At 52.6% G+C, this 24,263-nt stretch overlaps 1 protein-coding gene across 13 annotated transcripts in view; it reads right to left on the bottom strand.

The window, feature by feature from the left end:
* CPEB1 (cytoplasmic polyadenylation element binding protein 1) overlaps positions 1-24,263 on the bottom strand; it is a 39,035-nt gene that overhangs the window by 7,476 nt on the left and 7,296 nt on the right. For 9 of the 13 annotated variants that reach the window (XM_027698073.1, XM_027698074.1, XM_027698072.1 and 6 more), the window contains exons 3-4: positions 16,177-16,365; positions 1,393-1,607 (exon numbers count right to left, since the gene is read on the bottom strand). In XM_027698073.1, coding sequence (XP_027553874.1) covers positions 1,393-1,607; positions 16,177-16,365 — 404 coding nt within the window. Of the gene's footprint in view, positions 1-1,392; positions 1,608-16,176; positions 16,366-16,630; positions 16,848-17,217; positions 17,240-17,307; positions 17,413-17,533; positions 17,555-24,263 lie in introns of those variants that run through there. The other 4 variants (XM_027698083.1, XM_027698081.1, XM_027698082.1 and 1 more) reach the window with 4 other exon arrangements.

Raw genomic sequence — 24,263 nt, forward strand, 5'->3', positions numbered from 1 at the left:
AGCACCCTCACAGGACCAGAACTTCCCTGGCAAAGGCTTATCCCTGCAGCCATTCCCCCCGTGCCCATGATCAGCAGCAGGGATTGTTAAGCAGGAGGCATCTCACAGACCACAAAGCCAAGTTACCCCCTGCTGCACAACCCCAAGGACACTGTAACTCCCAGGGAGCACCAGCCACCCCAGGAGGAATGGCTTCAGTGTGCAGAGCTCACTAGCAGCACCCACGGGCTCCAAAGGCACCAGCTGGATCCCACCCTTCCAGCCCAGCTCCAGGCCTGCCTGACCAGCTGACCAGGAAGTGGGCACTGCTGACCACAGCCACTCACAGGTTTCACATCTCCCTCCCAGGGCAGGAGGAGGGAAAGCATGGATTAAAAGAGCAGCAGGGATGTGAGACACTGTGCAGCTCACGGTGCCAGTTGTGCTGCAGCTCCATCCCTGTGGCAGCTGCCCACACCAGGGCTATGCCAGGAGACCTGTCCTTCCCAAACAAGGCCAGCACAGAGCCCTGTGCCCTGCACTGCTGGCCACCATCCCTGCCTAGGGTGCTGCAGCCACTCACAGAGCAGATCCTGATTCTCCAGGGTGGATCACAGCAAAATCAACCCCACATCCAGTCAGCTGTGTCCTTCACACCCATTCCAACACAGCGATGGGTGTCCTTCACACACATCCCAACCCTTTGTCCAAGGGGTCAAGGTCACAGTCACACTGTGGCAGAGCCAGGAACAGCTCCTGGCTTTATCCTCCTGTGCCAAGGCCAGGCCAGGCCATGCAGAAGCACCTCCTGAGCTGGCTGGAACCAGGCTGGCATCCAGAGCTGCTGCTCACAGGGCACAGCACAGACTGGGGCAGCGAGACTGACACTCGCCATGCTCCCTGCTTTCCAAATTTAGCTGTGCTTTAGGGAATAGGAGCAGGCTAGACCCAGTTTGCTCAAGAAGAAACAGCCCTGAGATGGAGAACTGCAGTCAGCAAATGCGAAGGGCAATGAAAGGCAGGGACAGGAACTCCTGAGAAGTCCAAGCTGGAGCCTGGAGGTAGCTGTGCTCATCAGCAACCTCCCTGCTGGAATCAGGGCAAAGATACCCATCCTGACACACACCAGCTCAAGCACTCAGACCTCCCTGGGAGCTACTATAACCCATTAGGGCTGCAAACACAGAGCCCTACAGCCAAAATATTAATTAAGAAAAAATATGAGGATATTACTGGCTTGTGCTGAGGGAGTGCATGAGCAGCCCTTCTCCCAAACCCTGGGCTGTGTCAGCGTGGGCATGACAGCTCCCTCCAGCACTCCCTTCCCTGGCAGCCCCCCACAGCTCTCCTGTGCTCCCCAGAAACACAGGAAGATCCCAGGAACCACAGAGTGGGTGCAAGACCCAAACTTACAATCAAGTCTGAGAGGTGGTCGGAGCCAGAGCTGAACCCACTGGTGTCAGAGTCCGAGGGGCTGCTGGAGCGGGAGTCCAGGAGGGACCGGGAGTTCCTCAGCGACGGCGTGGAAAATTTTTCTGGCAGGTCTGAACCAATGGGGTCTAGAGGCAGGAAACTCAGTGGGGGCTTCCCCAGGACATTCCCCAGAGGGTTACTCAGCATGCTGAGAACTGCAACAGAGAGACAGAGTCTGTCAGTGCTGCAGCACAACACACCACCTTCCTCTCAGCTCTTCTGGCAGAAGCACCGGGCTCCTGCCAGCCCACAAACGGCATGTCAGGGAGGTGGCACCTCTGGCAGGTACCAACCCTCTCCACAGCTCTTTGCCATAAGCTGTGCCACAGTGCTGCACAGCCGGAGCCAGCAGCAGCAGCCTGGTGTGGCTGACAAACATGAGGGTGGGTTAATCCCCTGAAACTGAGATCAGCCAGAAATCCCACTTCACCTGGGAGAGAATCAGAAACCCCAAAACCTGGATATGGATCTCAGAGGTGCTCTGGACAGGCCTCTCTGACCAGTCCATGCCATTTCTTGATGCTTGTGCCAGAGCAAGCTGGGAGCCCAGGGTGCAGCTCCCCAGCAAGGGGGACACACACCAAGGGCCAGGCTGAGAAGAACACACCTGGCATACCAGCAGGCATTTCCAGGCTCAGAGGTGGAATGCTGCCTCACATCAGCCCCACCAGGAGGTGGTTATGGGCAGCCAGGAAGGTGCCAGCCTGGCCTGCTGACGGAGAGGCTTTGCAGCCCTCAGCGAGCCCCATCCCTGCTGCGTGTTCACAACAAGCCTGTCTGGTCAGGCCTCTGCCTGAGAGCCAGACAGGTACTCGCCAGACTGCTTCCCTCACACAGCAGGTGTGTCTCCCACTGAGTAGAATCCAGGCAAATTCCTCTCTGCAAACAGGGCTGTCCCCCAGGCAGAGCACCAGACCACCAAGGGGTCAAAGACATGTCCTGGTCAGTGATGTCCAGGCAGCTGCCACCCAAGAGGAGACAGAGCACAGGGCAGGCTCAAGCCAGGCAGGATCCCACAGGGGCACACCACCAGTCAGCTCTATTCAAAAGGAGCAAGTCTCAGCAAGTTGAATGTGTCCCCAAACCCAATGGAAAGAGCAAAGCGTTCAGAAATGGTTTCAATTATTCAGAGCTTGAAAAACAAGGCAGCTTGTCCTGAAGCTTTCAGTTTTCAGCAAAGCAAGTTTGGGATTCACTTGAGCTCCTCCAGCCCCACCTGATCTCAGCCAGCTGGACCACAGGGTTTTAATCCTGATTTTCAGCAGCTCCTGTGCAGATGAGGATTAATAATCCAAAACACCTCCCAGTCCAGGAAAGTAAAAATGCCATGCTTTGAGTGTACTACGGTCAGACACCAGGACAATGCAGTGTCAGCACCAGAGAAACCTGCCGAGGTGCCTGAGGCAAGATGCTGGGATGTACCTATCCCAAGCCGCATTATCCAGAGGCACACCTGCTGTGGAACTGGTATCTCCAGCCTCACACTTAGGGAGAAACCTCACAACACCAACAGAGATCCCAGACAGGTACAGGTAGGTCCTTTACTTGAGGCATCTCCCTCAACCCAGTAGAGTCCTGAGTGACAGTCACAGCATCTTCCCACATTTGCAGAGCCTTATCCCTGCAAGTTTCCCCTATTCTGGCTACAGTACAGGACTATGCACTCACCTCTGACCACACCTGGAAAGGGACATCCTGCCCTTGGCTCTCCCCGACAGCAGCACCTGTGCTCACACCCAGCCCTGCAGCCACGGGAAATCCCAGCTGACCCAGCAGTCCTTACCTGGGCAGAGCCCCAGGAGGCAAGGGAACAAAGGCAGCTGGAGCCAGGGAGGATGCTGCTCCCTCCTAGTCAGGGCTCAGAGCAGGGCAGAGCATCTCCCAGCCCAGGCGAGCCACACTACACTGCTCCACCGACTTCTCTGAACCCACGTGACACGTTTAAAAATACAGCCGGCGTACTGTTCCAGGGAGACAGCTGAATGTGTCCGACAGGCTCCAAAATCTGATTAGTCACTAAACAGCACAAGAGGCAAAGCAAAGCAGCTGATCCCATGGCCCAAACGCTCCCGCACTGACACCCTCCTCCTTCCCAAGCAGCGAGGATAGTGGGTTTGGAACGCTGGGCAGGGAGCAGCCCTGTGCTGACCCTGGCTGCACAGCATTCCAGAGACCTGGAGCAGCAAGTACCAGGCAGATTGCTACCAGGCAATGCTGTCCTGCACCTCATCTCCTGGTTACCGGAGATGAGGGACCACAACTCCATTCAGGATGCACTAGCAAGGGTTTGGGAGCTCATCAGGAGCTCCCAAAAGCATACAGGGTCCAGCTGCTCTGCCCCATTTATTCACCCTTACCCCTGCCACCACTTACACATTTCTCCCAGGAATGCTCAGTTCTCACCACAGCTACAAAACCAGTAAGGCCAGTATGAGCACACTGGAGTAGCAGGATTACTGGCCTTTAAAGGGATCCACTGTCTGGACATTAACCACCAGGCAAAATCCTGCTGGCTCCAAGTGCCCCACTCCTAACCTCATGTCCTGGAAGCGCTGACATTCTGCTGTTAATGCAGATGGATTCCATCCACTCCAGCAGCTTTGACAGCTCTGCACAGGCAGCACTTGGTTACATGCTCTGCAGGATACACTGAGCTCGCGGGAGACCCCACATCACCCCAGTGGGCCTGACTCAGCTTCAGCTGGTACCCACGGCCTCTCACAGGGACATCGGGAGGAAAAGCCATGAGCCATGCTCAGCATTTCCTCCTTTACGCTTGCTTAGTGACCAGGCTGAGTGCCCTGAATCCAGCCTGTTAGACAGTCTAGGAAACACCAGCATAAGACATCAGATTTTATTCCTCACTCCCATCCTGATGGAATCCTGCTCTAACTCCCTGCTCCAACCCACCCAACTCCTCCTTGCGGATGGGGCACAAGAGCCCAACACAGGTTGGCCATCTAAAAGCCCTCAAAAGTCCTTGTGGCCACAGTTCTCCCTGGGAAGTTGTCCTCATGTCCCCTCCCAACCAGACAGCTCATGGAAGGGAATGACCATTCCCAATGCGCATGGTAGGATGCATCAACAATTCCTGGTGTCAAGAACATCCTTGCAAGTCCTAAAGTGAAGCAGCAAACATCAGGGAAACAGACTAAGAAAAAAAAAAAGCGAGTGCAAAGAACTAAGTATTTTTCACAACTAGAGGGGAAATTTTAACTGTAGGGTCAACACAGCTCACATAGCAGCCATGTGGGGAGTTTCTGGAACTTTTCCTGCCTCCGCTCAGCTCTGCAAGGGAGGCACATGCCAACGGTCCTCTGCAGGGGACAGCAGGAAAAGAGCTTTTAGTAAAAACTCGGTGCTGACTTTTGACTCACTGCTGCAGCTTTAACGACTGATCCAGAGCCAGCACGCTCTGCTCCATCTCAGAGCGTGTCAGCCCAGCACTGGCAGGTTTGAGAGTTCTGTGGAGCAGCCTTGACACCCACATGGCACTGCCAGGTCATGGGCACATAGGGCTCTCACTAGAGAAGGAGCATTTTAAAAACGATTCATCCTCCTTAGCTGAGCTTTTCCCAGTAAATGCTGTCAGACCAATGCTGTTGCAATGCACCTTAATTCCTGCATCATCCCAGGGCTCCAAAAGATACCGAGGGAAACACAAGCCTCTTGGAGCCATCACACCCAAACCAGACACTTCACAAAAACAAGCAGCTACCCTGAGCCCACAGCAGTGGTTTTTCAGGGCACTGGTTTTAACTCTTGAGGCCAACTCTGCCCACAGACCCCAAATTATCCTTTAAGTCCAGTTACCAACTGCTGAACTACCACTTTTGAAGTGAATTTACCCAGTCTCAAGCAGACCACTCCACCAGCACAAGCTGCAATTCACAGCACACCTTGGGAAAGGTGCCCTAAAAACCAGCAAGATGCCCAATGTCCAATCCAAACAGCTTCAGAACAGCTTTTAGTTTTTCACCTGCCAGTTAAGGCTCCCAGCACATGCCCAGGATCCTGGAGCACACAGCTCTTCTTGTCATTTAGACCACAGCACTAAGCACCACATGGAGCATCCACTGAATTTACTCCAGACAATCAGAGCTGACCAGAAGCTCTGCCGCCACCACCACACTGTTCTCTCAACAAGTGCTTCCGCTTGGCTCTGTGGGAGACCACCCAGCAGAACAAGCCAACAGGATATCAGTGCTGACACTGTTCAGTTTCAGTCAAATTATGTAGCAACTGAATCTTTCCCAGAGCAAAAATCCCCCTCACCTGACAGCTGCCCAGGTCCTTCTGTTCAAGTTCGCTCCCCACACTCAGACCATCAGTGGGAGCTCCCCCCTGGCTGGAAACAGCAATCCTGTTGCAGGAGCAGGGTGCCAGGCCCCAGTTCTTATGCTGCCAGCACCGTCTGGCACCTGCAGGCTCCGAGCGCAGGCGGTTCTGTGCCACTCTTGGCACGGCCCCGAGTGTGATGGGAGCATACACACACATGTACTCTTTGAAGTCGTGCTCTGAAGACATGTTACAGCCTCTCAAAGCTCACAGCAGGGCTGGAAAAAGCCTATTTAGAAGAGTCCAGGACTTGTCTCAGCAGGTCCATGATGCCAAGGCCTTCAGAGGGTCACTTCTGCTGGCTGGCACCCCCAGCAAGGTTAGATGGAGCCACACTGCAACCTCCAGAGAGGAGATACCAGAAGTTTATCTGCTGGGAGACTACTCAGCACAGAAAGGATGGTAAACTTAAGACTTCCCCTGCATCCACCAACTACTAAGGCTGGAAATCCATCCTTCTGCTTGGATGCTCTTGCAGAAATAATAGAAAAGCTTTTACCAAGAGAACTAAGGCAGAAGAGCCAGATTTCAGTGCCACCACTGCTGCTCCCACCAGGTGACACCTGAGGCCCAGAGGCTGCAGGGCCATATACACTTTGGGGCAAGGCAACAGGGCAGGGAAGCAGCACGATCAAGGCCCTGGAGACTGAACACAGTGCAGTTTCTTTTGTCATGCATCAAATAAGCTTGTAAAGGGAAAAAAAAAAAAAAGCTGATGTCCTAAACAATAGCTTGCTGCAATTCCAAAAAAACAGCTCGTCTGCAGTTTTTACCACCCAGCCAAGCTCTGCCCTGGTGGGGTGGGAGCAGCTGAATGTTTTAGTCAGCCAAAAAGCAGCACCTCCTACAGACACTGAGCAACTCCACGGCAAGAGAAACATTTGCATGTCTGAAAGGCAAATGGGCACCTCAACCTCCTCCTACAGCTCCAGTTACATCTCTAAGTCAGGCAGTGACACAGCCAGACAAGCTGCCAGGGTGAGATCTCCCCCTCTGTCAGCAGCTCAAATCTAGAGGCAGGGAAGGGGGGTGATCAATACTCCAGCCTAATCCTAAGCAAAGTTTTAGCACTTCTCACCTGCAGCTGTGGGACCTGGAGCTGCCTGTGAGGAGCCAGCACACCTGGGGCCACAGGGCCACCAACTGAGCCACAGCCAGCTGCGGGGCTGCACCACACAGCACAGGAATGGGCTTTGCCTGGCACAGGGAAGGCAGACATTGCATTCCCCCTTCCATTTACAGACCACCAAACTCTTACAGGGGCACAAAGAAACTGAAGAAGCTGCAGCAAGAGCAGTGGCACAAGAATTTCTTCCTCTTAAGTGGAGCAGCCATGGGACAAGGCCAGGGGTGGAGGGGAACTCTGTCCTTAGGCCCTTGGAGCTCACCTGAGCAGCACACTGGATACCTCCAGAGGTCCTGCCCAGCTTAAATCCTCACAATTTGATTTTGTTCCCATTATCCACTGAAAAAAGCAGTCACTGCTGTTGTAAAAGGAGCCAACCCAAGTCCAAGGCACACAGTCCTCTCTGGGCTGTATCGCCACAGAAGTCTTAATCATCTCAAACCAACTACCAGCTCACTACCAGAAAAGCAGCTCCCAAAACTGCAGAAGTGATCAAACCAGCAGCAACCACCATCTAAATAAGAACTACAGCACAGCCCCCCTTTTGTTTCTGAACTACAAAAGAGGAACCTCTGCCCTCACAGATTCTTCATTTGGGGCGAAGAAGAACTGAGGATATTCAGGCAGCTATTTCTGGCTTGCTAAGAAGGGGGCAGGGGAATAAAAAAGGCAGCATGATCCCACAGCTGAACCACAGAATTAGAGTCAGGACACCTGAGGTCTATTCTTGGTTCTGTCACCAACATGGTAAGTCACTTGCCCTGAAAAATGGAAACAGCAGCAGAACTAGGAAGAGAGAGAAGCTTATTGCATTAACACCAGGGAGCACAGGTCCTCCTCTGGCACCAAGAGCGGGGCCTGGCTGACAACAAGGCTCACTGAGGCAGGGAATTCACTCCTGTGTGTTTCCAGAAGGGAGAACAGATGCCTAAGGTAAATATATAAATAAGAAAAGACAACTAAAACGGACTTCAGAATTTCTAGTGTCCAGGTGCATTCACTAAGTAGGCTGCCACAACCACGACTGTCTTTAAAAAGATCAGAACACTGAAGTACAGCAGGTTTTAACATGTATCAGTCCTAAAGAGATTTAAAAGCCAACATATTCAGGTCAAATTCTGCACAACAAGCTTCAGCTTTGCAAGTCTCAAGAACAAACACTTCTATATTTAAGTACCAAACTCCTCTCAATTATCTGCAGCAACATCCAGGGTGCAAACTCTGCTGTGTGTTACCTGTGCTAAAGGGTGACTCATCCTCTCAGCTGCATCAGTCTGGGGGTGGCGAGTCCAGGATAGCCCCTTTAGAAGGGGGGTTCTCTGGAGGGGGTGAGGGGTGCAGGCTGTTGTGGCCCTACCCCTCTAGACAAGGTAAAGGAAGAACAACTGGAAGAAGGACAGGTTTTAGTCTCAAATGCAACCTTATTTGTGAAATGGCACATGAGCTTCACTAAGGCCTTCAAGCTGGCACGCAGCCATTGCCAGACTGGCACTCGCAGCCCCACCAGTGATGACTGTGGGTTCCCAGTTATCTTCCAGAGGTCTGCACGCCTCAGCATCATAGGTCTGGGGGTTTGCCTCACCTTCCCTCTGCACTCCTGGGGAGAAAACCAGCCAGAGAGACAAGGAGCTGGGCATTTCTCTGCATCCCTCCCAAAGGGGTGGCAGCAGCTGCCGTGCCCAGGAGCAGCCTCTACGCTGGCAGCAGCACAGACAGTACCTGTGATTCAGCTGTTTTGCCAGTGCCTATGGGACCAGCCACAAGGAGAGGTGTTTCCAGGGTGCAACCCTGGCTGGAGATGCCCTGCTCAGTGCCCCAGGCCACACCCCATGTGTTCAGTCCTACAGCAGCACCGGGAAGGGACTGTGCAGTGACAGCTCAAGGACCACTGCACCATCTGGAAGTGGATCGTTTCAGAGCAAATCCCATGGAGACACCTATTTAATGGGTGTTGTTCTGGGAACACTGTGGCACCCCAGGAATTAGCTTCCACAGCCCCCTTGGCCCACTGTTATTTCTGCCACCCTCCAGCAGATTTCCTACCCTGAGCAGGAAGTTGGGCTGGATAACCTCAAGAGGTCCCTTCTAACCTGAGTTACCCTAAAATAAATCCAGCCTGCCAAGAGCACTGCAGAGGACTAAGAGCCCTCTTATAGCAGTTCCACATGCAGTCACTGCATAAAAAGTCAGCTGGAGGGATTTCAGCTGTACAAACAGGCCCAACGCTCTCTGCTGCCCCGGCCCTGGTGACACCCCAATGACAGGTCACCCTGCAATGCCACACCTGGGTATCACTGTGCCCAGGGACAACACAGCACCAGGGACAAACTCAGGCCTAAGGCAGCAGGAGCTGGGGAAGAGGAAGAGCAGGCATCACTCTTACCTTCTCCTACAGGCAGCCCCAGCACACCGGGAGAGCAGCTCCCAAAGCTGTTCCCCATCCCAGCTCCATGTGGAAGCACTCAGGCCCAGCACACACTGTGGAGTTTGCAGTGAAGGTACTGAACCAAAAACACATCCAGGCCCTCTTCCAGAGAGCTTCCATGTTCCCACCAATGAAGCTGCAGCAGACAGAGCCTTTCAGGTCAGCTCTGTCCAGCAAGGAACCATCCCATCCACTGCTCAGACATGTAGCAGTACAAGGGCTGGAGGAAAACTCACCCACCCCATTTCTCATCTGACTGGGACAATTCTGGGGATGAATCTTACCCCCAAGGCCAGAGCTTGCACACAATAAACCACCCTGCTGCTACCTCCAATATCAGTCACAAAAAGACTAAGTTATCAGTAGCCTGGTGCAGTTCAGAGCCACCAAACAGCAGCTCAAATGCTCTCCTCAGAAGGGAACACACCTGTTAAGGCTCAATTCCAGAGCGAGCCAAGAGAAGTGTTCTCCAGACCACCACCGGACACTCTGCACACTTGGTTGCTCCAGAGGCCACAATCAAACACCCCTCCCTGAGAAGCCAAGAGGAGGGTTTGGGGTGGTGCCCCTCTGCTCCCCCAAGCCGCCTCCAGCACAGGACTGGAGCTGCCCTGACCCGCTTCAGTTCTGGTTGGATACAAGCAGAGATGCTGGTTGGGTTCCTGTTCTAGTTACTCCTCTATTTGCATCTTCTGTTTTACAGCATCAGCGCAGATAAAAATAAATCTGTTTTAGGAGAAGCTGCTCAAATGGAAGCTTTAAGAGGTGGATTAAGAGCAACTTCCATTAGAAACCAATTGCAAGCTCAGGTTTGATACTTCTTTTACTTATTTGATACATATTTTATTCTGTTAAGGATCAAATACTGCTGCCACATGAGCACTGTGCAGCTATTAAGTGCTTCCCTGCTTCCCACTCCTCAGCACGGCCACTAAGGAATCAGCCCACGGAGTATGAGCAGCCCTTATGGAAACACTCAAGGAACAAGTGCCCATTAAGCACCCACACCAAGTGCAGCCTCAGAAAAGCCCAACAAGAGCCAGGATGGCACAGGACAAGCTTTCAGGTACTCCTGGAGTACAAGCACCAAGCAGGAGACCAGGAGAGTCAAGGTAGCTCCCAGCTTTGTTCCCTTATGCCATTATCACCCATAAACTCCACACAGGAGGCACCACCACATTTGTGCTTCCACTACTATTCCCTGAACATCACCAGGCTGCTGGGAAAGCCTGTCTTCCTTTCAAGGCAACAACAGGTACCTAGAATATGGACTTCAGGAACACCACCAAAACTCTGGATACCTGTTTACCTGAACCAGACACAGGTCTGAGGTCAGCAAGAGGTAGCCTCATCTCCTTGCCCCAGCAGCCACACCAGAACCCTTCATTGCATTTTCTAAGCAGACTTGGGCTTAGATCTGAGCGTGTCTTACTCAGATGAAATGCTTGCTCCCCGCACCCAAAGCTCCCCTTTCACTAGAGAGCACGAAAAAACATCCTTGGATACTCTAGTGCCAACCTAGTCTTATCCAAACACTGAGCTCTCCCACCAGGATGAGCCTCTGAAACATTCCTCTAGGACAAGGAGAAGAATTTTTACACAGCCAAGCAGAAATATGCAGGAGCTGAGGGTAAAACTAGGTCTTCTGAAGCCACATGTCCAAAAGACAGAAGGAAAACCAGCAGGGAGAGACCTGGACATGCACAAGGGAGAGCTCTATAGAGCAGGGTTAGTCTAGCAGCAAATTAAACAGAGGGAGAACTGGGGAATTCCCTCATCCAAATCCTCTATCTGCCCCAAGCTCTGCATCCAAGCACTCAAACCAGCAGCTTGAGGAAGGCCAGCAACTGCCACAGTGTGTTTATGAACAGCCACCCCCAGGCTGAGCAGCAATGTTCACCTGGGTGGGTTCAGGTACCTGCCACCACGCACAGCATTTGAGGACACTCTGGAAACAGCCCAACCTGAAGAAGCAGCTTACAAACACCTCCTGCTGTTCTCAAGAAGAAAGCAGGAGTCCATGACAACAACCATTCTGCCTGTGCAACAGGTCTTTTCTTTCATCCTTCAGAGGTGGGTTTTGCCTTGAAGACTTCAGAGTGATCCATGCTCAGAGGCCTCCGCTATCTGCCAGACGACACACAACAGACGGCAGCTCCAGCCTAGCAGATTTTAAGCAACTACAGATAAGCAAGCTTATTGCAAAAAATTAGTTGCTGTGCTCTGGGAAGCAGGAGAACCAAGGGCTGGGAAGATTCAGCAGCATTTCCTTACCAAAGGCAATTTCCTCAGCAGAGTGACTGGAGCTGCAACCTTGCAGGCTGGAGAATGAGACAGCAGCAGCCACCCCGCAGAGGGCACAGATGAGGCTGGAGCTGCAGTCTCAAGAGCAGATCCAAGGAAAAGCTCAGATCTGTTGCTGCACCAGCAGATTTAGGGGCACACAACAAGCAGAGAGGTAGATACAGCAAGGTGCTCCATCAGACACCATCAGAAGAGCTCACCTGCTGGCTTCACCTAGAGAGACATACATCCTCTCCGGAAGATTTGATCCTGCTGAAAACACCCTTGCAGGTTAGCATTGCAAACTTAAAGAGACTGGTTTTAGGATGATTTCCCAGTGGGCAAGTCTGCTGTCCCACATAGGGACAGCTCCCAATGTAGGGCAGGACAGACCAGCCAGACCAAGCAGCTGAAAACCAGCCAGGGAGACCCAAAATCTGCACAGGGATCTGCTGTGCACTAATGTTCTCCAGGCAAAAATTGGATCGAGACCCCATTTCCTTGTGCCCCTTGAGGAAGAGGGCAGTGAAGGTAAAGGATACCATCAAGGGCAGTCCTACCTCACTGCCTCTTAATCACCCTCCCTGCTTTTGCAGAGCAATGAACTAACTCCGAGATCTTAACACATGAGCCTGCCTGCTGTGAGGCTACTTTAAAGATAGGGAAACACTGCCTCAAGAAATACAGCCAGGAATGGCAGGACTGGAAGTGTTCAAGGCCAGTTTCCTGCAGAAGTCCCTCCCCAGGCCACAGAGCAGGTTTCTGGGACTTGCTGAAGTATTTCCAGCCTGACAGATCTAGTGGCAGCAGAGGGTTTGAGATGCTTTGCCTGCTATGAGACAGCAGTTCAATCCTACAGCCAATAACTGCCGGCAGCTCGAGCCTGCAGCAGCCACTGCCTCCAGAGAGCCTCTCTCCAGACACCAGGGACTGGCATTGCCTCTGGTACACTCCCCAGGGCTCAGCACAAGTCCTCAGTGTCTTACAGCACCAGGTGCAGCAAGAAAACTCACAAATAACCCTGTTGGGGTGCAAGGGGCTCAGTAGCCCTTTGGGAATGGGGTACACAGGCAGGATTGGGGCATACAAACCATCCCTGCTGCTCTCCAGTCTCTGGATCAGCAGGCACCTGATCCCACTGCACCAAGCTGCGTGGTGACACCGCCCTAGGAGCACAAGGTGACACGAGACGGGTTTGCAGCCAAAGGTCCTTCCCAGGCTGAGGAAGCTCTGCGCTGGCAGGGAGAGGAGAGGAGGTCCCAGCTCATCAGTACTCAAGCACAGCACTGCAGGGGACCACATCAGCAATATTTATAGCCTGATTGTTGGCTTTTTTTTTTGCATTTCTACCCTTCCAGCCACCTCCCTGTGGGTCTGCACAGCTGAGTCACTGCTGGAACCTTCCAAACGCTTGGGTGCCAGCGGCACAACAGCTCTGCTTGGCAGCACCAGCCCTCCCTGTCCCCAGACACAGCCCAGCTCTGCTGCAGCCTCACCTGCTCACAGGACACCCTTATGGAGACCCCAGGCCTTGGGGCCAAGGCCAGTTGTGGCCTCCCAGGCCTCAGCAGCACTTAGATGCAGCAGCATCCTCACCGCGTCCTCCCTCTTCCCGTCATAGCATGGACAGGCCACCTGGAAGCACCGGCATCTGCCAGCTCCTCAGATCCACACAGCTTTCTGACACAGAACACTCCTCCGCCACCCAGAATGTTTCATAGCCTTTCAAAAGATGCTCCTGAACTATAAGCTCTCCCCTATCAAGGAGCTCCACTGCCAGTCCACGGCCCTTAGGAAGGAGAAAGGGCTGAGGCTCTGCAGACACGGAAGGTGTGCGCAGCTGAAGCGCTACAACAGCTGTGCCCAGGGACCAGCCTTTCATCTCTCCAGCTAGCACACACCATCCCCAGCACTCTCAGAGTAGGAGAGTAACAGCAGCCCAGACTATCAGCACTCCTGGCCCAGCTGCTGCACAGCTGGGAAGGGAAGGTGGGACAGAGGGAGAACAGTCTCTGAACCATGACACCTCCAGCTATAGGGCAACTAGACCCTCTGCAGAGCTGCTGAAGGCCAGAGCCTCCTCTGTGCAAACAGCACAGCTGCAGCTGGGCAGGTTTTACATCCCAGCCATTTCCCCTTCATGTACCAACGGGAATACCAGGAGCGAGGAAACAGGCCTCTCCAGACAGCACTTGGTGCCATCTTCCAGCAGCTGTTACCACAGGTTGTCGCAAACACACAGCGGGTGCAGTTCAGAGCCCAGGGCTGTGCCTGAAGCTCAGTTCTTTCCGTGGCTCTTCCCAGGCCTCTGCGGCAGCAGGAGCTCCAGCACGATGCACTGCAGTCAGCGGGGGCACCTGACACCAGATACACCCTCTGCAAGCACGGAGGTCACTGGAGCACCTTTGAATCATCTCCAAATGAACCTCCCTCCTGAAACCAGTAGCCCCTCCACCCCTGGCAGTGGAACCCCCCAGCAGGCCCTGCCAGCCCCACTGCCCAGCCTGCGAGGCACAGAGCCCACCCCAGGTTCATGCCAGCGCTGCTCGCCTGCCTGCCGGAGCACTGCGGAGACATCCGAGCCTCTGCCAAGGCTGCCTGGCAGGAAGCTGGCCAAGGGAGCAGTGGAGATGGCACAGCAGAGCAGGTGGGGCTGGGGCATCCGCACCAAGCGGCCGCCACTGCGCGTGCCAGCCTCGTTCCGCAGCGCTGAGCCCATGGCCGGGGCTTCAGCAGCAGCAGAGCCACTCAGGGGGGTGTCACCTGCTCTAAGTGTGCTCTTCATCCATTAAAGACCCTGAAAGACAGAGACCAGCAGGGCCCCACTGGCTGCCAACAGCCAGAAGGGGCTCAGAGCACAGCTCTAAGGCACCAGGCCAGCCCACTGCACACTAACAACTTGTTTCTCCCTTCTCCTTCAAGGTTTCAGCTGGCAACGAAAGGAAGACAGACAGGAGTGTGTAGTATTCCCTGGTTCATTAGGGGAAGCCCACAGGACCATGTGGAGGTCTGCTCACTGGAGCAGAGCGAGGCTTAATAAAGCTGCAACAGCCTGGCTGTAGGCAGAGCCCAAGTGCCTGTGCCAGGGCCCACAGGCAGGCCCCACACCAAGACTTGTGCAAATCAGATGTGCTGTGCTGATCAAGCTGTTCAAACTCTGCTACCCCACTAGTGTGGTTTTTTCAGTTGCTGTTTTACAACTCATGCAGCAGCATTTAGGGCTGTGTCCCAGAAGCTTCTCCTATCCCAACGGCAGCATCCCCTGGATGGAGGTGGTCAACAGCACCCCCTTGCCCCCACCCAACATCTACACGGGCAAAACCCGCTGCCCAGCCCCCTCAGAAGCTCTCTCTATTCCTGTCAGCACCAACTCCATGCCTGGGGCCTCTGTGTCACCCCAGTCTGCGCAGCAATGCACTCCCCTTTTAACAAAGCAGCAGCGTGCTGCTATAAAGGGATGAGTTTCTGTAGCAACCAGGCTGAACTTGTACAAACTCTGCCAAAGCACTAGATCTTTCCACGGACTGATACTTGAACGAACACACTACCATTTGTGAAACTGGATTTTACAGCCCTCGAAGGCTAGGAAGTGAATTCTTCCCTGTTCTACACCTCTGCTCCAACACCAGGCCAAAGGGATGCACTAAGTTTGTGCACTCAGCACCCCTTTTTCTTGTGATTTAACAGAGAAGGCTGGTGCCTCTGGAAGAGTTAACTGAACCCCACATTGCTCCAAAGGAAGTACCCAGCACCCCAGGAACCCCCCATCCAATGCCACCTGCAAAAACAGACTGGAGAGGATTGAGGGGGAAGGGCACACCAGCCAGCAGCGCGTGGCTGCCAGCCCACACCCTGCCCATCACGTAGGTTTGTGCTGGACCAGAAGAGTTAAAACAAGGAGCCATTCCACTGCATCTCCTGCAGCCCACTGCCAGGCACAGCCCGCTATTTCTAGTTGAGCGTGGGAGTGGAGAAGGATCCCTCCAAGTCTCCCACCCAGCCAGAGAGCTGCTGGCTGAAGTTGTCGGGTGCTGGCTGTACCACACCCCACAGCAGCTGGGCAGTGCCAGGGCTGCCGGGACCTTTGCAGTCAGGCAGGGGGGTCCCTCTGCAAGCACAACCCCCTCACCTGCAGAGCTACCTGCCACCAGGGATTTCCTGGGGCTGCCGGAGAGAAGTTCAGCCTCACTCCTACCCATAGTGTTCAGCCTCCTGACACCACACCCCCCACCCACTCCCTCCAAACACAGCAAGAGGGTTTCTCCTCTCCCAGCGAGGCTATTCCTCCACTAGCATTACAGCTCCGAGCAAAACAACCCCGGGCACTTCTTGTCTGCAGTGAACTGACAGCAGAGCAGAGGGGGCTGTGGCATAGGCAGCCACAGCCTCCCCAACTCAGCTGCCACGTTACACAAGCACCACGGGTCGAGAAGCCCCCATGAGCCCCCACCAGCGCCCTGTTACACAAGCTCATCGCTCCACATTAGCTTGAAACCAGCCAAAAACATACAAGGAATCCAACAACTGTTGCTGCGTGTGTCAGCAGACTCACCGGACTGTGTGCTGGTTTGTGCTGCAGCGTCAGAGTCCTGGGTGCTCCAGGGTCTGTCCCACCCTGTCAGGTTGAGGGACTGCAGGCCAAGGCACAGATCGTTGGTGTCTGGGAGGCCACGGGAAGACTCTTGCGTGGACGTGGGGAAAAGCATCCTGCTTGCCACTGCTTCTTCAGAGTCCTGGATGTCTGCTCAGATGGAGAACAAACAGAAGCTTGAGAGTTCAGGGCTGCTTTTTTTCTTTTTAAAGAAGGAGTTTTCCAAAGCGTTAAGCCCCGAGCCAGGTCTCGTGCTGCTCTGAAGCCACGGCTTCTGCAACCCGCAGTTGCACCCCAAAAGGGAGGACTACCATATGTCCAGAATCCAGCCCCCCACCCCCCTCAGCCCCTCCACCTTCCTATCCCGTCTGCATTACTGACTGGGTCAGCATGTGACCAGGCTGCTGATGCTTACTGTGCTGACAGTGACGTCACTCAGCCATGCAAGAGAACTGCATCAGCTCTTACAAAATAAAGGTAAGAAGAAAGGATAAGATTTCCCCCGACAGACAAGACGGCAGCAGGAGGAGAGAGGAGCAGCTCCAGTGAATCAGGGAAGGCAGGCAGCACAAAGCAAGGCTCCCCAGCACAGCAGACACCAGGCTCAAGGCAGCAATCCCCCCAGCAACGACGAGAGCAGCAGCAGCGACAGAGCAGACAGTTAGTTTTAGTGCTACCCAGCTCTCCTCTCCCCGCCTCCCTCCACCCACAAAACCCAAAAACACTTTAGTCCTGGCCAGCCTCCAGCTGCTGGCTCCGATTCAGATCCGATGCAAAGCTTCACAATTCTGCTGGCATAATCTGTTTGGTTCAGCCTGGCCACTGTGCCTCACTGACTCGGCATTGTTTACCCCTGAGTAACAAGGATAACCTTCAACCCCCGCTACCCAGAGAGCAGCCCATTATCTCGGGTCCAGCCCGAGCGGGCACATCCCGCTGGTACAGGAGGAAGAGGACCAGTCGGACCCATTTCACACCAGGAATTCTTCACGGCCTGTTTACCTTCCTCCCGCCTGGTCCTCCCTTCCCAGCCCTCCCCTCCCTTGCAGGGTGTTCACAAGCCTACTGGTACTGGAGATGCCGGATTCTTGCCTCGGTTTAAGCCCGTGCCAACAGCCTAAGGAAACACAGCAGGTTCATAGTCTGAGAATTCCAGTTTAACGCAGGGATCTGGGGGCTGATGAAACCGCAAGATGCTCAGCTGTGCTACCCGAAATCTGAGTCAGAGGGCATTTATAAGCCAGCTCCAAGCAGCAGCAGCTGTCTCCTCCTCCTCCCCCTGCCCCCACAGCCTCCCACGGTGCCATCAGATGTACACCTCGCTCGCACACACCGCTCCCGGCTCTTCCGCGGGCGCTGCAGTCGCTCCAGCCTGTCACGTTATCCCTCACGTGCAGCCCTGGCCACCCCAGACAGCCTGACAGCATTCCTGGCCTCCTTTTCCACAGCCACATCCCGTGCCACTCGGATGCCCAGGAGCAAAGCCCAGGCACAGGTTGGTGGCAGGTCCCCCCAGAGGTGGGACACCCACCTTCACCCCACGGTGATTTGGGGAGTGCCAGCATTCCCAGATCCCAGCAAGGAGGCTGTGGCACCCTAGGCATGATCAGAGCAGCTATAACCGTACCTGCTGGCAGCATTCCACCTTCCCCCTCCCAGCTGCAGCCTCCTCCACAGCACTCCACCAGGATAGCACCCACCGGGGTGTTTCCTACTCCTAGTAGTACTAGTACAAGCTGTAGTGCCAATTCAGTCACATTGCTACCAAGCACCTGTAACAGCATCAACTATTACTCCGGCAGCATCACGCTGCATCTCCAGCAGGGCATTTCACCGCATCAGTTCCTCCTGGAGCTTTTGGATTGCTTGTTTTGGATGTAGGGAGGAGAGGACATGGCACAGTGCTCAGACAACTCAGTTCCCACAGCAACCACAACTTGCCCATATGAATATGCAACATCCTTGCGTTTATGAAAATGCACAAGTGCTGTGCTCTTGCCCGGATCCCTGGCAGCAGAAGACTCCCAGCCCTTTAAGGACCAGGATCTTGCTAAGACTCAAAGGGTTAATTCCCACTAAGCTTCATCTTCTGGGAAGCATGGACATACAAGCAAGGACTGACAACACAACTTGAACCCAAACAGCTTGGAAGAAACAGACTACTGAAGAAATAAGGAAAATAAGGAACAAATTTATCAGCAACAGAAAGCACTCACTCCACAGCATCCAGCCATGTTCTCCCTCACTATCTGCATTTTTCAGGAAATAAGCTGTTTTGTTTAATTAAACCAAATCAGATTCAAGTTCAAAAGATCCATGATTCCCTCTGATGACTTCAATCTACAATAAAGACAAGCTCCCTGCAATCCAGTTACAGCTTTAACTGCTCAGGCACAGAGCAGAATTCACTCAGATAACCAGCAGTTTTTAATTAGACCTTTTCCCACCGGAAGCAAACAGCCAGCACAAGTCTGCTTCTCCTTTAACACTCCCAGCCAGGCTAAAAGATGGATACAGATCATCCAGGAAAAACACCAACTTAAAAGAGAATTTAAGCAGATTTCTGGAATAGTTCTTTTTAAAAGGCTAGAGTCTGGAAATCTGTTACAACATAATCAACTGCTGTAGGCAAACAAAACTAATCACATACTAGAGCAGGAAGAAAAACTTTAAAAAAAAAAAAATCAGTCTAAAGAGTCATAACCTCAAGTTATTCATAGCTGAATATCTATCAAATACTAAATAACTTCACTTTGCAACCTGACACGGCCCAACCCAAATGCTTCGCTGCAGATTTTTCCAAGGCCCAACCACCAGCACAAGTCTTTCCAACCTGGATTTTTCCCTGGAGTTGCCACTGGAAGCCAACCATCCTGGCAGAGGGAGCCGTGCTGCCCTGGGCTCGTGCCCGAGCGTCTGGGAGAGACTGAGCTGCCGCCTCCCAAGCCGGTTCGGTTTGATTTCAGCAGCATCATGAGATCAAAGTCCTCAGTGAAACGCTCCCTCACTGGTCTCGGAGCAGGCGGCTCTCCTGGATGACGTGCTGCTTGCTGCCTGTCCAGGAGATCCCTGGAGCCAGGACGCACCGCAGCACAGGCCGGACAGCTTTCCACACCACTACCCCCATGGAAAGCTGCATTTTCCAGGCTTCAACTGTCAGCACTGGATTTAACACATTCCAAAGGCTTCTTAGAGGAGAGGACCTCCAGAGCTCAGCTCTCACCTGCAGGCAGGGACAGCTCCCAGCACCTGACCCCACCCCAGCTCACCCTCCCCACTCACACCACTTTAGGCGGGTGAGTTTCCACACAGGAAGCTGGGCTGGGGAGCTCATCTGGTTAAAACCAGGCCACAGGGAGTTAGTTTTAAGCCTGGCTCATTCTCCTGATCTGGTATGCAGCATGGCTGCACCAACCAGGCATTTGAAACAAGAAAGTACTCAGGAAATTACAGCCTAAGCCTGCATGGGAAGGACACACAGGGCCTGGCAGCAGGAGCTGGGATCCACAGGCAGGTTGTGGCAGGTGGGTTAAGAGAGCAAGAGAGCAGAATGATTCAGACCTCATTCCACAGCAGCAGCATCCCTGTGCCATCAGGCACTTGAAATGTGATGCTTCAACCAAGTACAAAGATGTTCAGATGTCTGAGCCTTCCAAACCCAGGCCACTCACACAAACCCAGATAATGATCCAGCAAATGGAGTTTATCTTAAAAGCTGTTCCCTACTTCCTCTGGACCTTCTCAGAATGGTTAAAACAAACATGAACCAAACAAGCTAGATCCCACTCCTATCACCTCCACTGCCAGGAAGAGCTCTCCCTTTTGTTCCCACAGGTTGGTTTCCAGCAGAGCCTGAATCCAGAGAGTCCCTCCATGAACAAGGCCCCCTAGTGTTGAAGGCAGGGGAACGATAAGCCCAGTTTTGCTGTAAGCTCTGTTCACTGACAAAACCTGATTTACCTTGTGGACTAAAGCTCTGACCAAGGCTCAACTTCCAAACCAAATCCAGAGAAGCATGAGGCAAAGGGAGCAGTTCTGCAGACTTTGGATCACAAATGGGAAGGCAGCTGGCAGCAGCAGCACTGCTTTTCCTTTTGCACCTCTTTATACCTCCAGTTGTAAAGGCTGAGAATTGCACCCCTGAAAATTAAGCCTCTCAAATGCGTTTTGCACACAAGAAAAACAAATATCAAGTATAAGCTTTTAGAGGATCAGCGATTTGTATTCCCAAAGTACAGTGGAGATCATCAGAAAAGCACTTGTTAGTCATAAACCTACAAGTTACAAGAGGTTTTCCTGAAACACAACTAAGCATCTCCCCTCTAATCTGAAGGTTTCCTCGAGTGGAGTCACTTGCTGCTGTGACCTGTTTCCCAGCCAGACGAAGGAGTTTGCCTTATTCCATAACCACAAACGCTTCAACAGCTGGTAAACAGCTAATTCAGAAACCAAGGAAGAGACTGCAACAATCTTGCTGCTCTACCTCCCTCTTCCAAGAGTAACAGAGGCCATCACAGAAGTACAGCACCACAGCACCAAAACCAGAGTGACAGAGCTCAGTACATCAGGAAACTGCTGGATCTTCAGGAACACCACCCAGTTTGTGACCACTGCAGAGTGCAACAGCTCCAGCCCAAGCACCTGCTCTCTGCACAACACTGATCTGCTTCAAAAACCGTTTACTACAGTCACTTTTCCAATACAGAAAAGCATCACACCCACTTAGACAAAGACCTGTCAATGTGACACTTGAAATCCAAAGGCCAGGACCACAGGCAGTAGGTGTGCTCCTCTCCTGGGGCACAGGTGTGGCATTTCACTGTTCCAGATGTGTGCCTGGCATCCAGTGTTCCTTTGGGGCAGGCAGAATGGTTCTGAGCTGCCAGCTCCAGCTGAGCTCCTGCTGACACTGCCTCAGGACCTTGGGAACCCCACACACTACAGGTAAAGAGAGCTACCTTTTGGGTCTCTGCAACCTACAGCATTTTGTTCCCTGATCTCAGACCATACACATCAGGTCAGCTGCACCCAATGCTGTCTGGCATCTTCCTTCAAGGCTGCAGGACAGGGAAGAGCAGAGGAATTGACACTCCAATATCAGAGACACTTTTTGGGTGGCTAAACAAGTGATAGATCATTAACTGACTCCAGTTAAGAGCAAACAGGAAGCCAATTTAGTCATCAGCTAGTTTAGGTTTGCATTTGTCCTTCAGTTTTCCTTAAATAAAGCAGCCACTCAGAATCATTAGGACCTGATGGGCCACAACTAACAGCCTGTACACTTTGGCACCTGAAGCCACTCCCATCCACAGGAAACCATTTAAGTATTTCCCATTTCTTCACACAATGGACTGTTAAGTTATAGCAAAATAATGGCTGCTTTGTCTCTTTTAAATAAGCAGAGCCTAACAAAAAGGAGATCAACGCAGCTGGGATATTTAGGGGTACCTATAATTCTTTAAAGTTCTTTCTAAGCCAGCACTGCCTTCAGTTGAAGCCAAAAACAGGCATGCAAAAGCTCAACTGGGAGCTTTACTCCTAGCTCTACTTAGGCTGGAAGTTGTGCCTGCAGAACAGGATTATTTCAAGAGCTGGTTTAGTATTTTGGGTTTTTTTTTAACCAAATCCAGTAGCAGCACCTTCCACTAAGCAAGTCCCAGCTTTAAAGCCTGGCAAACAAACCACCTGCTACATCAGGAAACTGGCCTTGCTCAGATTCTTATTCAGACCAGTGAAGAACATGCAGAGCAGCTTTAAAACCACATTCCCTTCGAAGCAGCTGCTCAAGGACAAGCAGCATTCCAGCAGGAGATGTTGACTCCCACCTCTGTCAAGGCCATGTTCTTTCTCCCACATCCAAGACCAGGCTAAAAGCCACTGAAGGTTGATGTCTGCACTGAGGAGGTTCTGCCTTTCTCTAGACAGGACTGAAGCAGCCTGACAGGCAGGTGTTCTGGAGCACCACAATCCTGTCCCAGGAAGCCACCAGACAGGTTCTAAAATGACAGCTCTCCCCACACTGCTGCACTGTACCCCAAAGTCTGGGAAAGAAGCCTGAGCCTGGTGCTTGGGAAGCTCCTGGAGCAGCCCCCTGCAAAACCAGAGGTGGTGGTGAGGCTGAGTATGATGACACAGATGACTCTGACGAGGCAACCAGATTCACCAAGAATTACCATCAGCTGCAAACTGATCTTTACAGAGACTAAACATTAGGTATGGCAAGCTGAGCCTCCAGTGGCAGTCCCAGCTCTGCCTGGATGGGGATAACACTCCAGCTGCGTGGATCCCGGAGTGCTGAATCAGCCTATCCTCTCACATTGCTCAGACTGCTGCTGTACTGATCTCATTGTGCACCCAGGAAGGTGTCCCCACACGTGTTTCCCCAATAGCATTAGTGAAAGGTCACAAACTTCTGCCATCCCTTCTCCACCACGTGTAATCCTCTTAATGCTCAAGGGGCCTTCTTCAACACAAGTCCAAGCCAGGATAAATTTAGTTTGACCTGAAGATGACAACTGAAAAGCTTGAGGGACCAAGAATAGATTAAGGTCCAAGCTTTTACACTGCTGGAATAAAATCTCTTCCCCAAGTTCTCCCATTAAAAGAGTTTTAAGTTGTAAGAAGACAGTCCTTTCACCTGTTATACCTACTGTATTTATGGTGGATCTCCAGGCTCATTAAGCCTGGTATGATAATCTAGCCTAACTACAGCACACCAGTTTTTCCTGAACAAAGTAGAAGTGCCACAGGCTCATGAATTCTTCAGAAGTGACTTGACTTGGAGTGGTGACAAGACACTACAAAGGATCTCTGCTCTGCTGGTCACCTACCCAGAAGCCAGGCTCACAGAAGGCAGGATATCCTTGTTCAAGGTCCAACAGCCTGCTCCAGGCTTAACCATCTGCCCAGGGCAGCAGGCAGTTAGCTACACTATATTCCAAATTTTAGTGCTCAGCTTTACAGGCATCAGGTGTGAATTTCTGCACAACCTAGGCCAGGGTCCAGGTGCCAAAGCACCTCCCCATTTATGGATCACAGATGTCCCAGGATTCACATCCTTGCTAGCAGTGCCAGCTTTTTTCATGAAGACTCTCACCAGCAATCCATTAAACAGTAAGAGCAGCACTTTTCAGCTCCAGAGACAGGACATAGCTTGCAGAGCTGCTGCATTCAGGCCCTTGGTCCCAGCTCCAACACTAAGGAAACAAGGCTGGGACTGCAGGAGACCCACAGCTCTGCGCTGCCAATGCTCTGGCAGGTGTTGACTCATCCACCAACTTACACCTGGTAACGATGGCCCAGGTTGCTCCTTCACCAGTCTCCTGTACAGCCCAGGGGCACCTTCATATTTCCACCAGCAGAAATGGTGAGGGCACCCAAGGCAGCCGCTCCCCAGGCCTGGCTCAGCAGCACCCTGTATCCTTTGGGAAGCGAGAAATTCTTTCCTCACACAATCAATCACAACCATTTGTGCCGCTGCACCAGGGATTTAATACAAGCTAAAAGCCTGCTGTCAGGGCAGCTACTGCTGAGAAAGGCCTCCACCCTGGTCCCCAGGCTGCACGAGTGGCTGTACCAGCACTCACAGGGGAGGGAGACTGGCCTCAGGTGCACAGCAGGAACGCTAAAAGCTGCTTGGGGTGTCCTCAAAGTACAACTTCGGTTTCCCTGCAGTAAAAATAACATTTGCAAGAGGAGGACTCCCTTTTTTACATGCAAGTCCCACTGCACTTGCCCTACAAGGCATCTTTAACAGGAGTTACTCACTGATCACCTGAAACACAAGCAGTTTAATACAGCTGAAGGGAAGCTCAGGGTTTCCAGCCAAGGCACCACCTCACAGCAGCTCCACACCAGGACAGACTCTCCACTCCAGACATCCCTAAGAAACATCACAGGAATAGACAGAGCAAGCAAACATTCACAAGCAGCAGGTCAGTAAGCAGGTCCATTTCAGTGTCAGGCAAACACCCCCATTCCTCTGAGAAGAGTTCTCAAAGTCTAGAAGACAGCACTGCAAGTTAAAATTGATGCACCAGCTCTAAGCC

Source organism: Neopelma chrysocephalum, unplaced genomic scaffold, assembly GCF_003984885.1.
Source record: "Neopelma chrysocephalum unplaced genomic scaffold, ASM398488v2 Primary Assembly neopelma1_124, whole genome shotgun sequence".
NCBI classification, from domain to species: Eukaryota; Metazoa; Chordata; class Aves; order Passeriformes; family Pipridae; genus Neopelma; species Neopelma chrysocephalum.